The 14,281-nt window shown below is 46.5% G+C and overlaps 1 protein-coding gene across 2 annotated transcripts in view; it reads left to right on the plus strand.

The window, feature by feature from the left end:
- Positions 1 to 5,680: 5,680 nt before the first annotated feature.
- The window catches only part of LOC126262699 (trypsin alpha-4-like), a 207,449-nt gene continuing 198,848 nt past the window's right edge, over positions 5,681 to 14,281 (plus strand). Inside the window, exons 1-2 of one of the 2 annotated variants that reach the window (XM_049959477.1) lie at positions 5,681 to 6,099; positions 11,640 to 12,216. In XM_049959477.1, coding sequence (XP_049815434.1) covers positions 5,716 to 6,099; positions 11,640 to 12,035 — 780 coding nt within the window. In that variant the 5' untranslated portion in view covers positions 5,681 to 5,715 and the 3' untranslated portion in view covers positions 12,036 to 12,216. Of the gene's footprint in view, positions 6,100 to 11,639; positions 12,217 to 14,281 lie in introns of those variants that run through there. The other variant, XM_049959478.1, reaches the window with a different exon arrangement.

The following is a 14,281-nucleotide window of genomic DNA, read 5'->3' on the forward strand; positions in this document are numbered from 1 at the left end:
TGTTCATGTTATCAATAAGTACATAACCGGGAAATGTGACTACCTCCTGTAGCAGGGCAATGTCAACGGCGGTACCATACAAGAAATCAGTTAGCGAACGGAGATTCACCGCGCTTTGAATCCTATTGATGTGAAGTGTGGTAATATTATACGTTTGGTTATCGCGCATAGTGGCACATAGGGCGATAAGCTCTGAGTGGTGGGATCATCCTTTTCGACAGCTTCAAACCAGGCTCGTTTGGCAATGTCGGGAGTATGAGGCGATATGTCAGAGCCATAACGTGTCTGGGAATGACAGAGGGCCGCAGCGCGATAGTCATGCTCGAGAGCCGCTACTGCTGCGTCTCCTCGCCCTGCTGCCACCAAGGCTCATTGCTGTCGGGTGCTGCGCCGTGCGCTCACCGCCCTGCCCGCCACCGCCGGTTGAGTCTGTCAACGTGGCCGCATCCGCCTGGCCATCATTCGGGGCTGCGACTGACGTCAGCGAGTTCCTGCGGGAGCGCTGCGGCAGCTGCTCGCTGCTCTGCTCGCTCTTCCTCTTAGCCGTTACGGTGCTCTGTTCCCTCTAGGCACTCAGTAGTGCCTTCAGATGTTTGTTCACGAATGCGTTCTTGCCTTGCGGTGTTCTCGCAGCGCACTGAGCAAGAAGACTGAGGTTAGGTCTCGCTGCCACTTTCTGACATGGGTACGGTTATCAAATCATCCGACTTTCCCTCTTTGCTACTATTCCCCTTGCTTCCCCTACGACGTCGTTTCTGCTGCAGTCTCTGCCGGTAGGGGTGGTTCAGGTAAACGGATCTGCAACCGCTCCTGCGTCTCACACCTCTGAGTTTCAGAGGTGGCCGGCGCAGCGTCGGTGTCCAGTGGTAACTGTCCCGACACAGATGACGGGGCCGAAGTGCCGTCCATTCTACCGGTAATGTCTTTGCCACTGCTTTCCACCTGAACTGGCATTGCCGCTTCGTTAACATGTTCCGGCTGTCGTGGTTGTGGTATAGTCCCCGCGTCTACCTCACTCAATAACGGCACAAGCCTTTCACTACCATCTGGAGGACGTTCCCGTGGAAACTGAAATGAACGTCGACATGTGCAGTTCATCCGCAAATGTTCTGTTGAATGGCAGATCGAACAGGTGGGAGGTTGACAAATGTAAGTTACCCGCGCGACAGCCGCTAACGACAACACACGAAGGTATATGCTTTTTTAAGTCATACGTACACTTCTCACGCCGCTGGTAACTTGGTTATGTTATGCACTTCACCATTTTTCATTCGTAACCGACAAAACAACAACAACACCGTACAGAGACAAAGAACGTGCAATGAGCTCATTATGACACTTAGGTGGCACATTACGTACCCTGACGTTTCTCACTTCGTATCCCTAAGGCACGCTCTGGTCATTACTAATACTAGCACCAGTATGACGAAATTGTCTCATGCCAGCATGCTCCTCAACACATTTCTCGTAAGCGTCACTCGAAATAAATTTCGCTGAAACGCGTCCCGTATAGCTTCAGGCTATTTGAAATCCTCAAAAATCCACTCATGAATTTCAAACGCCGTCGGCCGCAACTCAGCGCGATCAATATGACAGTGAACGATGTTGACTCTGGTAATTTTCGACATCGTACTTGCAACAGCTATTAAGTAAACAGACGTAAGTAACGCTCCCACACGCTGCTCGGCTCCCCACCGCAGTACCGCTCGCGATGTAAACACTGGCCCGCGCCCGTCACCGCACGACGTGCACCGGCCGAGTGCGCGACCATGGCTGACATCTGGACACAGTGGTCGTTATAACTGCACGGACTACCCTTGTAGTTCTCCCGTCAGGTCAAATTCTCAACCTATCCACACACCTCATAACAGACGGTAGGAGTGGCCGAGCGCTTCTAGGCGCTACAGTCCGGAACCGCGCGACCGCTAAGGTCGCAGGTTCGAATCCTGCCTCGGCATGGATGTGTGTGATGTCCTTAGGTTAGTTAGGTTTAAGTAGTTCTAAGTTCTAGGGGACTGATGATCTCGGAAGTTAAGTCCCATAGTGCTCAGAGCCATTTGAACCATTTTATCCTCATAACTGGCGACATTTCATCAACCCCCTTAAGTGTTCGAGAGAGGACGGCCAGTGATCCCTTCGGTACAGATGCACACTGGCCTCGAACTCCTGCGGGAATCGGCTAGATGCCGTGAGCTATGAGGATAATGGTCAAGGGACACTACATTACTAGTGTCTGTATGAATTGAGAATTTGGGTCTGACGATTGGCGTGTTTGTGTAGTCCCTGCAGTTACAATGATCACTGTGTTGGCATGGCGCTGTGGTCACGCGCGTGTAAACAGGAGATCCGGGTTCGAGGCCAGGTATGGCACAAATTTTCTACTTCCACATTGATTTGAGGCAGTGCCCACTGCCAGCTGATGACTTTAATTCCTTTTTTGTCTTGATTCATAGTGGCTGCAGGATATACTATTTAACTGTTTGAATGAAGAAAATTAATTTAAGTAACTGCAGGGTACTAACCTGAAATATAGCTTTCAGTAGTTCTTTATATCTAGCAAGCCATATAGGATTGTTCATTGAGAGGTCACTGCGCTTGGCTTACGGTGACACAGCACTAAATTCGCCACGGGACGACTTGCAGTTTTGTTTGTTGCTGTGAGTGCGACACGTAGACAGATGAATTATATATACAAATAGAGGAAGGTAACGGAAGTTCCATCGAACATCCTTGTTACAGGACAGAACGTAATCCGTAAAGCCGCGCGGGATTAGCCGCTGCAGTCATGGACTGTGCGGCTGGTCCCGGAGGAGGTTCGAGTCCTCCCTCGGTTATGGATGTGTGTGTTTGTCCTTAGGATAATTTAGGTTAAGTAGTGTGTAAGCTTAGGAACTGATGACCTTAGTAGTTAAGTCCCATAAGATTTCACACACATAATCCGTAAAGTCTAAAGACACAAACTTGCAAGCAGTGCGTAATTAGGGGTCACAAAATTACGAAGGATAAAAGTCTTTAAATTATAAGTAGGGTACATGAGAACCTTAGTACATTATCGCATTGTTACGGTAAATAACTAAGGTGGTAGAGTCGAAATACTTGAAACTAAAGACTGAACCGGAGTTGACGGAATCTGACTATGAATATGAAATGGCTGGTGAGGTGCAAGGCTGAAGCATGCAGGGAGCGTAGAAAACGAGTGGAAGACATTCACTGGTAAACTCGCTGGAGGAGAACACAACATGTATCGGGCCAAACTCAAAATCAAATCGCAGTTGCAGACAAAGACAGAATACGTTAAGAATTAGACTATGGCGAAAGACTGTGTTGTAGAACAGGTATTTATCTCTGAAGACGCTAGTTACTGCTATTAAACAAAAGGAAAAATGATCTAGTTTATAAAAGGTGATCTAATCGATAACACCGATTTGTAGAATAACAGTATTACTGAATTAAAGAAAGGATTGCTGAAACTGAATTATAGTCTTACTGGTAGAATAGAACAACAAAGAGATCAGATTTGAATAGTCAATGATCATATACGCACAGTCAGTAACAAAAATATATTAGAACTGAAAAATAATAATGCTGTACCAACAGTCGTTATTTTTATATTGTTGCCTATTACGCAACCAGTTTCGACGTTCCAGTCACTTTATCTTTAGGTCTCTCACGTGAATGACGTAAGTACCAATCGTGCATGTGAAAGCAAGGCACCAATTTTCGTATCTGCTTCCGAAGATTTTGGATGTATCCAGCTATGTGGCTGGATTGAAGAGTTTTTAGCAAACAGAACACAGCATGTTGTTATCAATGGAGAGACGTCTACAGACGTTAAAGTAACCTCTGGCGTGCCACAGGGGAGTGTTATGGGACCATTGCTTTCCACAATATATATAAATGACCTAGTAGATAGTGTCGGAAGTTCCATGCGGCTTTTCGCGGATGATGCTGTAGTATACAGAGAAGTTGCAGCATTAGAAAATTGTAGCGAAATGCGGAAGATCTGCAGCGGATAGGCACTTGGTGCAGGGAGTGGCAACTGACCCTTAACATAGACAAATGTAATGTATTGCGAATACATAGAAAGAAGGACCCATTATTGTATGATTATATGATAGCGGAACAAACACTGGTAGCAGTTACTTCTGTAAAATATCTGGGAGTATGTGTGCGGAACGATTTGAAGTGGAATGATCATATTAAATTAATTGTTGGTAAGGCGGGTACCAGGTTGAGATTCATTGAGAGAGTCCTTAGAAAATGTACTCCATCAAAAAAGGAGGTGGCTTACAAAACACTCGTTCGACCCATACTTGAGTATTGCTCATCAGTGTGGCATCCGTACCAGATCGGGTTGACGGAGGAGATAGAGAAGATCCAAAGAAGAGCGGCGCGTTTCGTAACAGGTTTATTTGGTAACCGTGATAGCGTTACGGAGATGTTTAGCAAACTCAAGTGGCAGACTGAAAGAGAGGCGCTCTGCATCGCGGTGTAGCTTGCTGTCCAAGTTTCGAGAGGGGGCGTTTCTGGATGAGGTATCGAATATATGGCTTTCCCCTACCTATACCTCCCGAGGAGATCACGAATTTAAAATTAGAGAGATTCGAGCGCGTACGGAGGCTTTCCGACAGTCGTTCTTTCCGCGAACCATACGCGACTGGAACAGAAAAGGGAGGTAATGACAGTGGCACGTAAAGTGCCCTCCGCCACACACCGTTGGGTGGCTTGCGGAGTATAAATGTAGATGTAGATGTAGACCCGATACGAATATTGGTGAATGAGATTTTCACTCTGCAGCGGAGTGTGCGCTGATATGAAACTTCCTGGAAGATTAAAACTGTGTGCCCGACCGAGATTCGAACTCGGGCACATAGTTCTAATCTGCCAGGAAGTTTCATATCAGCGCATACTCCGCTGCAGAGTGAAAATCTCATTCTGGAAACATCCCCCAGGCTGTGGCTAAGCCACGTCGCCGCAATATCCTTTCTTTCAGGAGTGTTAGTTCTGCAAGGTTCGCAGGAGAGCTTCTGTAAAGTTTGGAAGGTGGGAGACGAGGTACTGGCAGAAGTAAAGCTGTGAGTGCCGGCCGTGAGTTGTGCTTCGGTAGCTCAGTTGGTAGAGCACTTGCCCGCGAAAGGCAAAGGTCTCGAGTTCGAATCTCGGTCGGGCACACAGTTTTAATCTGCCAGGAAGTTTCACGAATATTGGTGCTTTGTTTTAAACTGGGTGTATAATAACACAGTACCAATATAACAGCTTTTGGCGCAGTAGTGCTGTATTCCATTGACCAGCTGCTGTCAGACGCTCGTAATAATATGGAATTATATTTACGGATATGAGAATAGTCTCAACGGATGTTAAAATACAGGAAATTACGTTGTCTCAGTTACAGATGTCGCATGTTCCAATCAGTCACTTCTGTCATTACTCTGTTACAATGGATTCACTGATAAGTTCCAACATGAAAAAGAATATATCAGTCATGCTGGAGCGCTGTCGACCCGTAAATTGACCGTCATCTAGGATAAGCACATACTTCCTGTGGTGCAACATTTCGACATCGTTCGCCGAGAGATAAAACTCTGCAAGGAACCCCCTCTTGGACATCAGCGTATATTATCTGAGCAATTTGGAGGACGGAGATAACAGCGACGAGAAAGCAGGTAGTGGCGGTATAAAATGTGACTGCTCATTGACTGAGGCGTGAGACCCGCGATGGCAGGAACCCAGGTCGCCGTGCTGTGCCTGCTGCTGGCTGCTCAGCTGCAGCTGGTGACGCCACGGGGGCTGCTTCTGCGATCGCGGCTTCACGGCCGCATCATCGGCGGCACCGAGGCCAGCATTGAGGACTACCCGTGGCAGGTGGCCCTCAAGTACGGCGGCAGCTATCAGTGCGGCGCCTCCATAATCGGAACCGAGTGGGCCCTCACGGCGGCCCATTGCGTCAGCTATTACAGAGCGCCGTACCAATCACTGTACAGCGTGCGCGCCGGGTCCTCCGACCGTAGCAGTGGAGGCGTCGTGCTGGACGTGGCCGAGGTCCACGAACACGAACAGCACGACAGCGTTTCTGGCGACTACGACATCGCCGTCCTTCGCGTGAGTACTCACTGACAAAAAAATACATCACTACAGTTACGTGCAACGCTGCATGGCGGAAGTATGACCACTTTGCCGACAGTTGGGTACACCACGCTCCTACTCATACTGCTATTCTACTCTTTATTTATCAGATTCTACACTGCCCAGTCAAATTAATGTGACCTCCTGTAAAAAGTTGGAATAACCATCTTTTGCTGCTAGTCGATATTTATCAACTTTCATATTGTCCAGTCAAATTAATGCGACCACCCACCAAAAGCTGGAGCAAACCGCCTTTTGGCGGGTTGGACCGCTGCAAGAAGTGGGGGAAGAGCGTCGATGAGGCTCTGGAAAGAACAGACGTCGATGTGCCTTTGTCAGCTTGGCAAGGTTTCTCGATTGAGCATTCACGGTGCAAACAGCCCTACCGAGGTGGTCCACAGCCGGCAGGTGTGGCCGTGCGGTTCTAGGCTCTACAGTCTGGAACCGCGTGACCGCTACGGTCGCAGGTTCGAATTCTGCCTCGGGCATGGATGTGTGTGATGTCCTTAGGTTATTTAGGTTTAAGTAGTTCTAAGTTCTAGGGGACTGATGACCGCATATGTTAACTCCCATAGTGCTCAGAGCCATTTGAACCATTTGAGATGGTCCACAGATTCTCGACTGGGTTTACATAGAGGTAGTTTGGTTGCCAAGGGAGTGCGGTAGACTTATTCTGGGGCACTTCGAACTGCCGCTCGTATACTGCCAGCTGTATGACACATAGCATTGTTCTTTTGATAGATGTCATCATGCCTAGTATATGGTGCCCAAGGATAGATGCATACTTGTGTAGATCCATTATATCTTCCAGAATGACCAGTTTACCCATGACAACGTACCCTAGACCACAACGCTCAATCCTCTGGTCTGTATTCTTCCGACATTTTTTTTTCTGGTATATTTCAGGCGTTTCAGGCCGTACAGCCAACTGCCATGTGTCCGATCGAGTTTGAAACGTATTCTTCCGAAAAGGCCACATGGTGGACGTCCATTTTTAGGACTGACGTGCATATTCCGGCCTTCCTCGCCGATAAAAAGCAGTCATCATGCGTGCATGAACCGGGAGCTTGCGGCGAATTTCTATGCGTAGCAAGGTTTACCGAACGGTCGTTGAGATGACCCTTCCGGTATCCTCTTGGTTCATGAGGGTGGTCAGTTGTTCAACAGTTAAACGTCTGTTCACTTGTACTCATCTCCGTAGCCGGCTTTCACCCCTCATCTATGACTCGTGGTGCACCACAGTTACCTTGGCACAGATTTTGGATAGCGCCATTTTGCCACTCACGGTATACTTCTAGCACAGCGGTAGGCACACGTTACAGAAACTTAGCTGCTTCGAAAATGATTCCACTCTTTACCCAAGTGCCTATGATCATGCCTAATTAGACGTCAATTACATCGCTCCGTTCTTTCGTTACAACTACGGCACTGTTTTCGTTTCCGCCAACACACATTATATGCACTCCCATACCTAGTGCTGCCACAACCCGTGCGTGATTGTTTACAACAAGTTCACGGCGAACATCGACAGTGGTCATGTTAATAAGACATGACCCTGCTTTTAAGAAACTTTATTATTTAAACCGAGCGTTTCTGATCTTCAGCAAACAAAAAATTAGCAAAATGCGCCACGAAATGTGTTTCCTGTCAGTTATAAAATCTCATCTGTTTTCCGGATGTCATTTATTAATAGTAACAGCGGTACATTCCGCTGTTCCAGTTATGGCATCGAGCTGCAACAACTAGTCTTGTCGTAACTTACTCTTAAGCTGATCATTTCTGAATCCTCAGTAACAGCGGTACAAAGTGTTACGTAACCGATATTACGTCAAAGATAGTCGAACAAACACCTAAATTCTGAATCTGTTTGAAAATTTAAAATGCATTGCCTAAAACAGACCATTTACGGTTATGTTCTGACAGCAAGAGTATTTAAGTGATCAGATTAGAAGTTTTTCTCCTGAAACGTTGACATATATAATCTTGATATACTATTTACTACTCATGCAGTTCTATTGTTACTCATTTCTAAATAAACTGTTATTGATGCAAAATACATCGCAAGATCCAACGGCATTACGAATAATGCGCACGCAGTGAACAGTGTGTTCCATACGTTATCATCTAAGCTTGAAACATTTACAGTAACCTTGCATGGTAGCTAACAGCGTACACATGCTCATCTTGGCTACAGTGAAATTGGTACATATCGTGATGAACGAGTTACTGAATTTAGGTGAGGACTCTGTACAAAAACGTTGCCACTGACAGATTAAATACAAAGGCAGTAACGAATGCAAATTGTATGGACTGTACAGTAAAAAAAAATCTATTATTACGAATCCTTGCTTGCAGATCATAAAACATTGTGCTTATCAACACAAACTGGTACACGATAAAGCTATGTAAAAAGTTCAATTACGCAGCAAAAATGAATGAAGCTTTGTGGAATTGATGTATACACACAAGGTAATTTAGTAGCACTTACCTATGGGTTTTGTGCAACCTTCAACACCTTCAAATACTACTTGCATGATTTTCAGATTCTCTCGCTTGCTATGTGCAAACTGGTAGCCGTAATAAAAAAAGAATTTAAAAAAACCCTACAAGATATTTTTGTAAGAAATATAGCACAGCTAAATTTTGCGCCGGGATACGTTTTCCCAAGAGGCTGTAGTTTTCGAATTATTCGAAAGAAGCGCACATAAGGTACCTCCCAATGCGTATTTCTTCAGTAAATCGGAGTCAATGACCTTCAGTGTAAACATATCCTAGCAGGACATATAATTATATATTCCTACAAAAAGGTTCTGTACATTTTTTTCTGTAAGACTAATAGATTTGGACGCAGCGAGCAAGATTATATGAAAATTTTGTGCGTAGGTTTTGAAGGCGTTGCAAGTTGCATAAAACCCACTGGTAGGGGCAGCTGAATCACCCTGAATTATAATGTTTTGGAACAATTACTATTCAAAAACAGCGCATGTACACAAACAAAATGTTTTATTTTCGTTCATATTGTTATGCATTAACATTGTTTAAGGCACATACCGTATCTAGTAGTTACGTTTCACATACTTACTATACGATGCAGACAGCTTTAAAATACTGACGATATCGACTGTACTATTTTACAAAAACCTTCTCTAATTCGCCGCGCGTGTTTAGTCGAGCGGTCTAGGGAGCTGCAGTCATAGACTGCGCGGCTGGTCCCAGCGGAGGTTCGAGTCCTCGCTCGGGCATGGGTGTGTGTGTCTGTCTTTAGGATAATTTAGGTTCAGTAAGGTGCCGGTGCGGACTGCCGAGAAAACATCTGTTGTCTCTGTCTATTTGCATACGGCGGCAGTCTACAAACGACCACTATCTCGGGCACATAATCTTTAATAATATACACTCCTGGAAATTGAAATAAGAACACCGTGAATTCATTGTCCCAGGAAGGGGAAACTTTATTGACACATTCCTGGGGTCAGATACATCACACGATCACACTGACAGAACCACAGGCACATAGACACAGGCAACAGAGCATGCACAATGTTGGCACTAGTACAGTGTATATCCACCTTTCGCAGCAATGCAGGCTGCTATTCTCCCATGGAGACGATCGTAGAGATGCTGGATGTAGTCCTGTGGAACGGCTTGCCATGCCATTTCCACCTGGCGCCTCAGTTGGACCAGCGTTCGTGCTGGACGTGCAGACCGCGTGAGACGACGCTTCATCCAGTCCCAAACATGCTCAATGGGGGACAGATCCGGAGATCTTGCTGGCCAGGGTAGTTGACTTACACCTTCTAGAGCACGTTGGGTGACACGGGATACATGCGGACGTGCATTGTCCTGTTGGAACAGCAAGTTCCCTTGCCGGTCTAGGAATGGTAGAACGATGGGTTCGATGACGGTTTGGATGTACCGTGCACTATTCAGTGTCCCCTCGACGATCACCAGTGGTGTACGGCCAGTGTAGGAGATCGCTCCCCACACCATGATGCCGGGTGTTGGCCCTGTGTGCCTCGGTCGTATGCAGTCCTGATTGTGGCGCTCACCTGCACGGCGCCAAACACGCATACGACCATCATTGGCACCAAGGCAGAAGCGACTCTCATCGCTGAAGACGACACGTCTCCATTCGTCCCTCCATTCAAGCCTGTCGCGACACCACTGGAGGCGGGCTGCACGATGTTGGGGCGTGAGCGGAAGACGGCCTAACGGTGTGCGGGACCGTAGCCCAGCTTCATGGAGACGGTTGCGAATGGTCCTCGCCGATACCCCAGGAGCAACAGTGTCCCTAATTTGCTGGGAAGTGGCGGTGCGGTCCCCTACGGCACTGCGTAGGATCCTACGGTCTTGGCGTGCATCCGTGCGTCGCTGCGGTCCGGTCCCAGGTCGACGGGCACGTGCACCTTCCGCCGACCACTGGCGACAACATCGATGTACTGTGGAGACCTCACGCCCCACGTGTTGAGCAATTCGGCGGTACGTCCACCCGGCCTCCCGCATGCCCACTATACGCCCTCGCTCAAAGTCCGTCAACTGCACATACGGTTCACGTCCACGCTGTCGCGGCATGCTACCAGTGTTAAAGACTGCGATGGAGCTCCGTATACCACGGCAAACTGGCTGACACTGACGGCGGCGGTGCACAAATGCTGCGCAGCTAGCGCCATTCGACGGCCAACACCGCGGTTCCTGGTGTGTCCGCTGTGCCGTGCGTGTGATCATTGCTTGTACAGCCCCCTCGCAGTGTCCGGAGCAAGTATGGTGGGTCTGACACACCGGTGTCAATGTGTTCTTTTTTCCATTTCCAGGAGTGTAGTTACCAATTACTTCAGAAACTTCTTAATTTTTGCTGGTATGCAGATAAGCAGTTTGAAAGCACGTAGAAAGTTTCAGCTTGCTAGAATGAAAACTTAGCTTAACAGAATTTATTTAGTGGAACTAACGGTAGATTGTTACCTCTGAACCATACCTCCATTATTTAGGGCCTCTGATTTTTCCGAAAACCGTGGATTCTGTCGTTAATTTTTGTTTTATGGTTTTGGAAATCAGCATCACTTATTTATAACTTCTAACTGCACCTTCTGGCCAAATTCTGGCTTCCTAGCGTCATTATTAATTTTAGCGCCTCTGATTTTTCTCTTAAAACGGCATTTTCCCGTAAACTATTAAGTTTAGAACATCAATACTTGGTATTTGGAACATTATTACGCTAAACTATAATTTGACAAAGTTTTAAATATAAATTTTGGCCGCGCGGGATTAGCCGAGCGGACTAGGGCGCTGCAGTCATAGACTGTGCGACTGGTCATGGCGGAGGTTGAGTCCTCCTTCGGGCATGGGTATGTGTGTTTGTCCTTAGGATAATTTAGGTTAAGTAGTGTGTAAGCTTGGGACTGATGACCTTAGCGGTTAAGTCCCATAAGATTTCACACACATTTGAACATTTCTAATAATTCAAGAAATGCTTCAAACATGGGAAAATTTTCCCTCGCTCTAGCTGACATTTAATTTTGCAGATCGACGGTTCTTTCCCACTTGGCACCACCGTGGCAATCGTGAACCTCCCAGAGGACGGCTACGACCCGCCAGCCGGCCTCGCTGTCACGGCGACCGGCTGGGGAGACACGGAGGACGGGTACCTGCCCAACATCCTGAAGAAAGTGGACATCGCCATTAGGGACCGATCCGAGTGTAACTTCCCTAACACAGGGCGCGAGGTGACCCCCCGTATGGTATGCGCCGGAGAAACGGGCAAGAGCGTGTGCCACGGAGATTCGGGCGGTCCTCTGGTGAGCGGCTCTACGCAGGTGGGCATCGTGTCGTGGAGTAGTGGCTACTGCCTCCTTGGGGGCGCCGTCTACGTCAACGTGGGCAACTTACGCTCCTGGATTACTGAAGTCACCGCCATTTGACAGCCATAACTCAATTCTTTCGAATTACCCTAGTCAGGCTGTACCTCTTACACATATAACTGAAATGAGACAACGACTTTCGACGAGAAACATATGTTTACCAAATTTATTAGTCTAAGCATTGAGCGATTAGTAAGCATTTTCGCCATGTATTGAAATTAATAAATTGTTTCTTTGCGAAGCTGTTTCTAAATGTGTTTGTAACCTGAAACCTCTCCTACTATAATGAAAAGTTCAGATGTCCTATCTCACGTTCCCACGACATGTCCCACTGTCCAGTTTCAAGTTTCTTCCTAATGAAACATACAGGGTATTATAGTTACCATAAGCCCTCGGGAGCTTGGAGCCAGAAACTACAGACGTAATGAGGGGTTGCTCCCACAATCTCAGCTGTCCATTCTGGCTGGTTCCTTCACCAATATTCCATCACTACATCGCAGAATTCACAGCTCAATATTAGTACATGGGGATGTAGTTTTTTTTATATGTGTTGATGCAATACTACGAAACAGTTACAATATAATCACGAAGGAATGAAGGAGGTCATTCGAGACGGAGCACAAGCTCGTATGTTTTGAGGATAGGGAAGGAAATCGGCCGTGCTCTTTCAGAGGAGCCATCACGGTATTTGTCTTGAGTGATTGAGGGAAATAACGGAAAACCTAGCGCTGGATGGCCGGACTCGAGTCTGCACTGTCGCTTCCCGCATGCAAGTCCAATGTGGTAATCGCTGCGACACCTTGCTAGCTGTTTTTGGAATATAACCCACTTTTTCTGGTATAAATTTTTCCATGATAGTGCTCTCCACGTAACGTTCCACAGTGCTTAAAGTGTGATCTTCAGGCAGATTGTGTTATGCCTATGTCACCTCTGCCGAGAACATGAAGGAACCTATCGTCATAACACATCCAGCCAGAGTTGTTACAAAAGCTCCCAGCTTACTAATAGAGTCCAGTTTGATGGAAAACAAGGTAATAATCAACATCTGAGATCACCGCATCTGAACTAAACATAGAGGAGAGCTTTAAAAGTATTGCACCAAGTAACATAAAATCTGCTGGAAACCAAAAGTATTTAAGTCAATCCTCTAGGCTAAATTTTAAAATTACTCGGTGAGAGTGGTCAGTGAAAATGTTACACACCGTTTTCCGTGTATTTCCAATTGGAAAATCGTTACACAGTGTCCCAGGCTAAATTTTGCATCTCATATTGATCAGAGAGACTAGTATGCACTGTTAAAGGTGTAGTCACTAAGGGCAGGAGGACATAATCAGTTAAGGTACTTAGAGCCCTACGGAAGAGGAGGAGGAAACTGTTCGATTATACCAGGAATAGTTGTACGCCAACTTCGCTCTTGCGTAGTGATAAGTAACACAAAATTCATTACATACACATGAGATAACACAATCATTTACAATACAGAGCAACACATAAACCACTCTCACGAGGAAGGTTACGCGCAGTCTCCAGGAGAACTTTGTCACAAGTACAACGTTGACAAACCCGCGTTGCCGGCAGCTACATCAACAAAATACTTGAATTTATGACATCTCCAAAGATATCAGATTAATAGTATCCAAGATCTGTGCCACATGTGCTAGGAGTCATGTTGAAAGCACTAGCATTGAAAATAAGTTTTCTGGTGTTGCCAGAAGTTCCGTCTGTCCTTAAATTACATATTATAAGGGATTGTGAAAAGAAAGTGATACGAGACGAGATGTAGCCGTCTATTTTATTTACTTTCTTTCGTATTTCACCGACGTGAGGGCAGCGTAACATGTCTTCTGCCTCTGGGCCCTTGACCAACACTACTAAAATTTTACTGTCACAGACAGACCTCGTCTCACAACAATGCTTAGAATCGCGCTGCCATGTTCCGCCCATGGAGTGTTACTATCGACACCTGAGTGCTTATTTATTTCCACAGAGAATTGCAGAACCTTACACAATGCAAAGAATAGCCTTAAGTTCGCTATATTGTTTTCGATGCTCAGTGTAATATTTAATCGATGTGATGGAGAGTTGTGACACACTCCTTACAAAGTGAGGTCCTTCAGCTCACAACACAAAACCGAGTAATGACAAAAGTTACAATTATAACTACTTCTACATGATTACTCCGCAGCCGGCCAGAGTGGCCGACCGGTTCTAAGCGCTACAGTCTGGAACCGCGCGACCGCTACGGACGCAGGTTCGAATCCTGCCTCGGACATGGATGTGTTTGACGTCCCTAGGTTCGTTAGGTT

Source organism: Schistocerca nitens, chromosome 6, assembly GCF_023898315.1.
Source record: "Schistocerca nitens isolate TAMUIC-IGC-003100 chromosome 6, iqSchNite1.1, whole genome shotgun sequence".
Classification (NCBI taxonomy): domain Eukaryota; kingdom Metazoa; phylum Arthropoda; class Insecta; order Orthoptera; family Acrididae; genus Schistocerca; species Schistocerca nitens.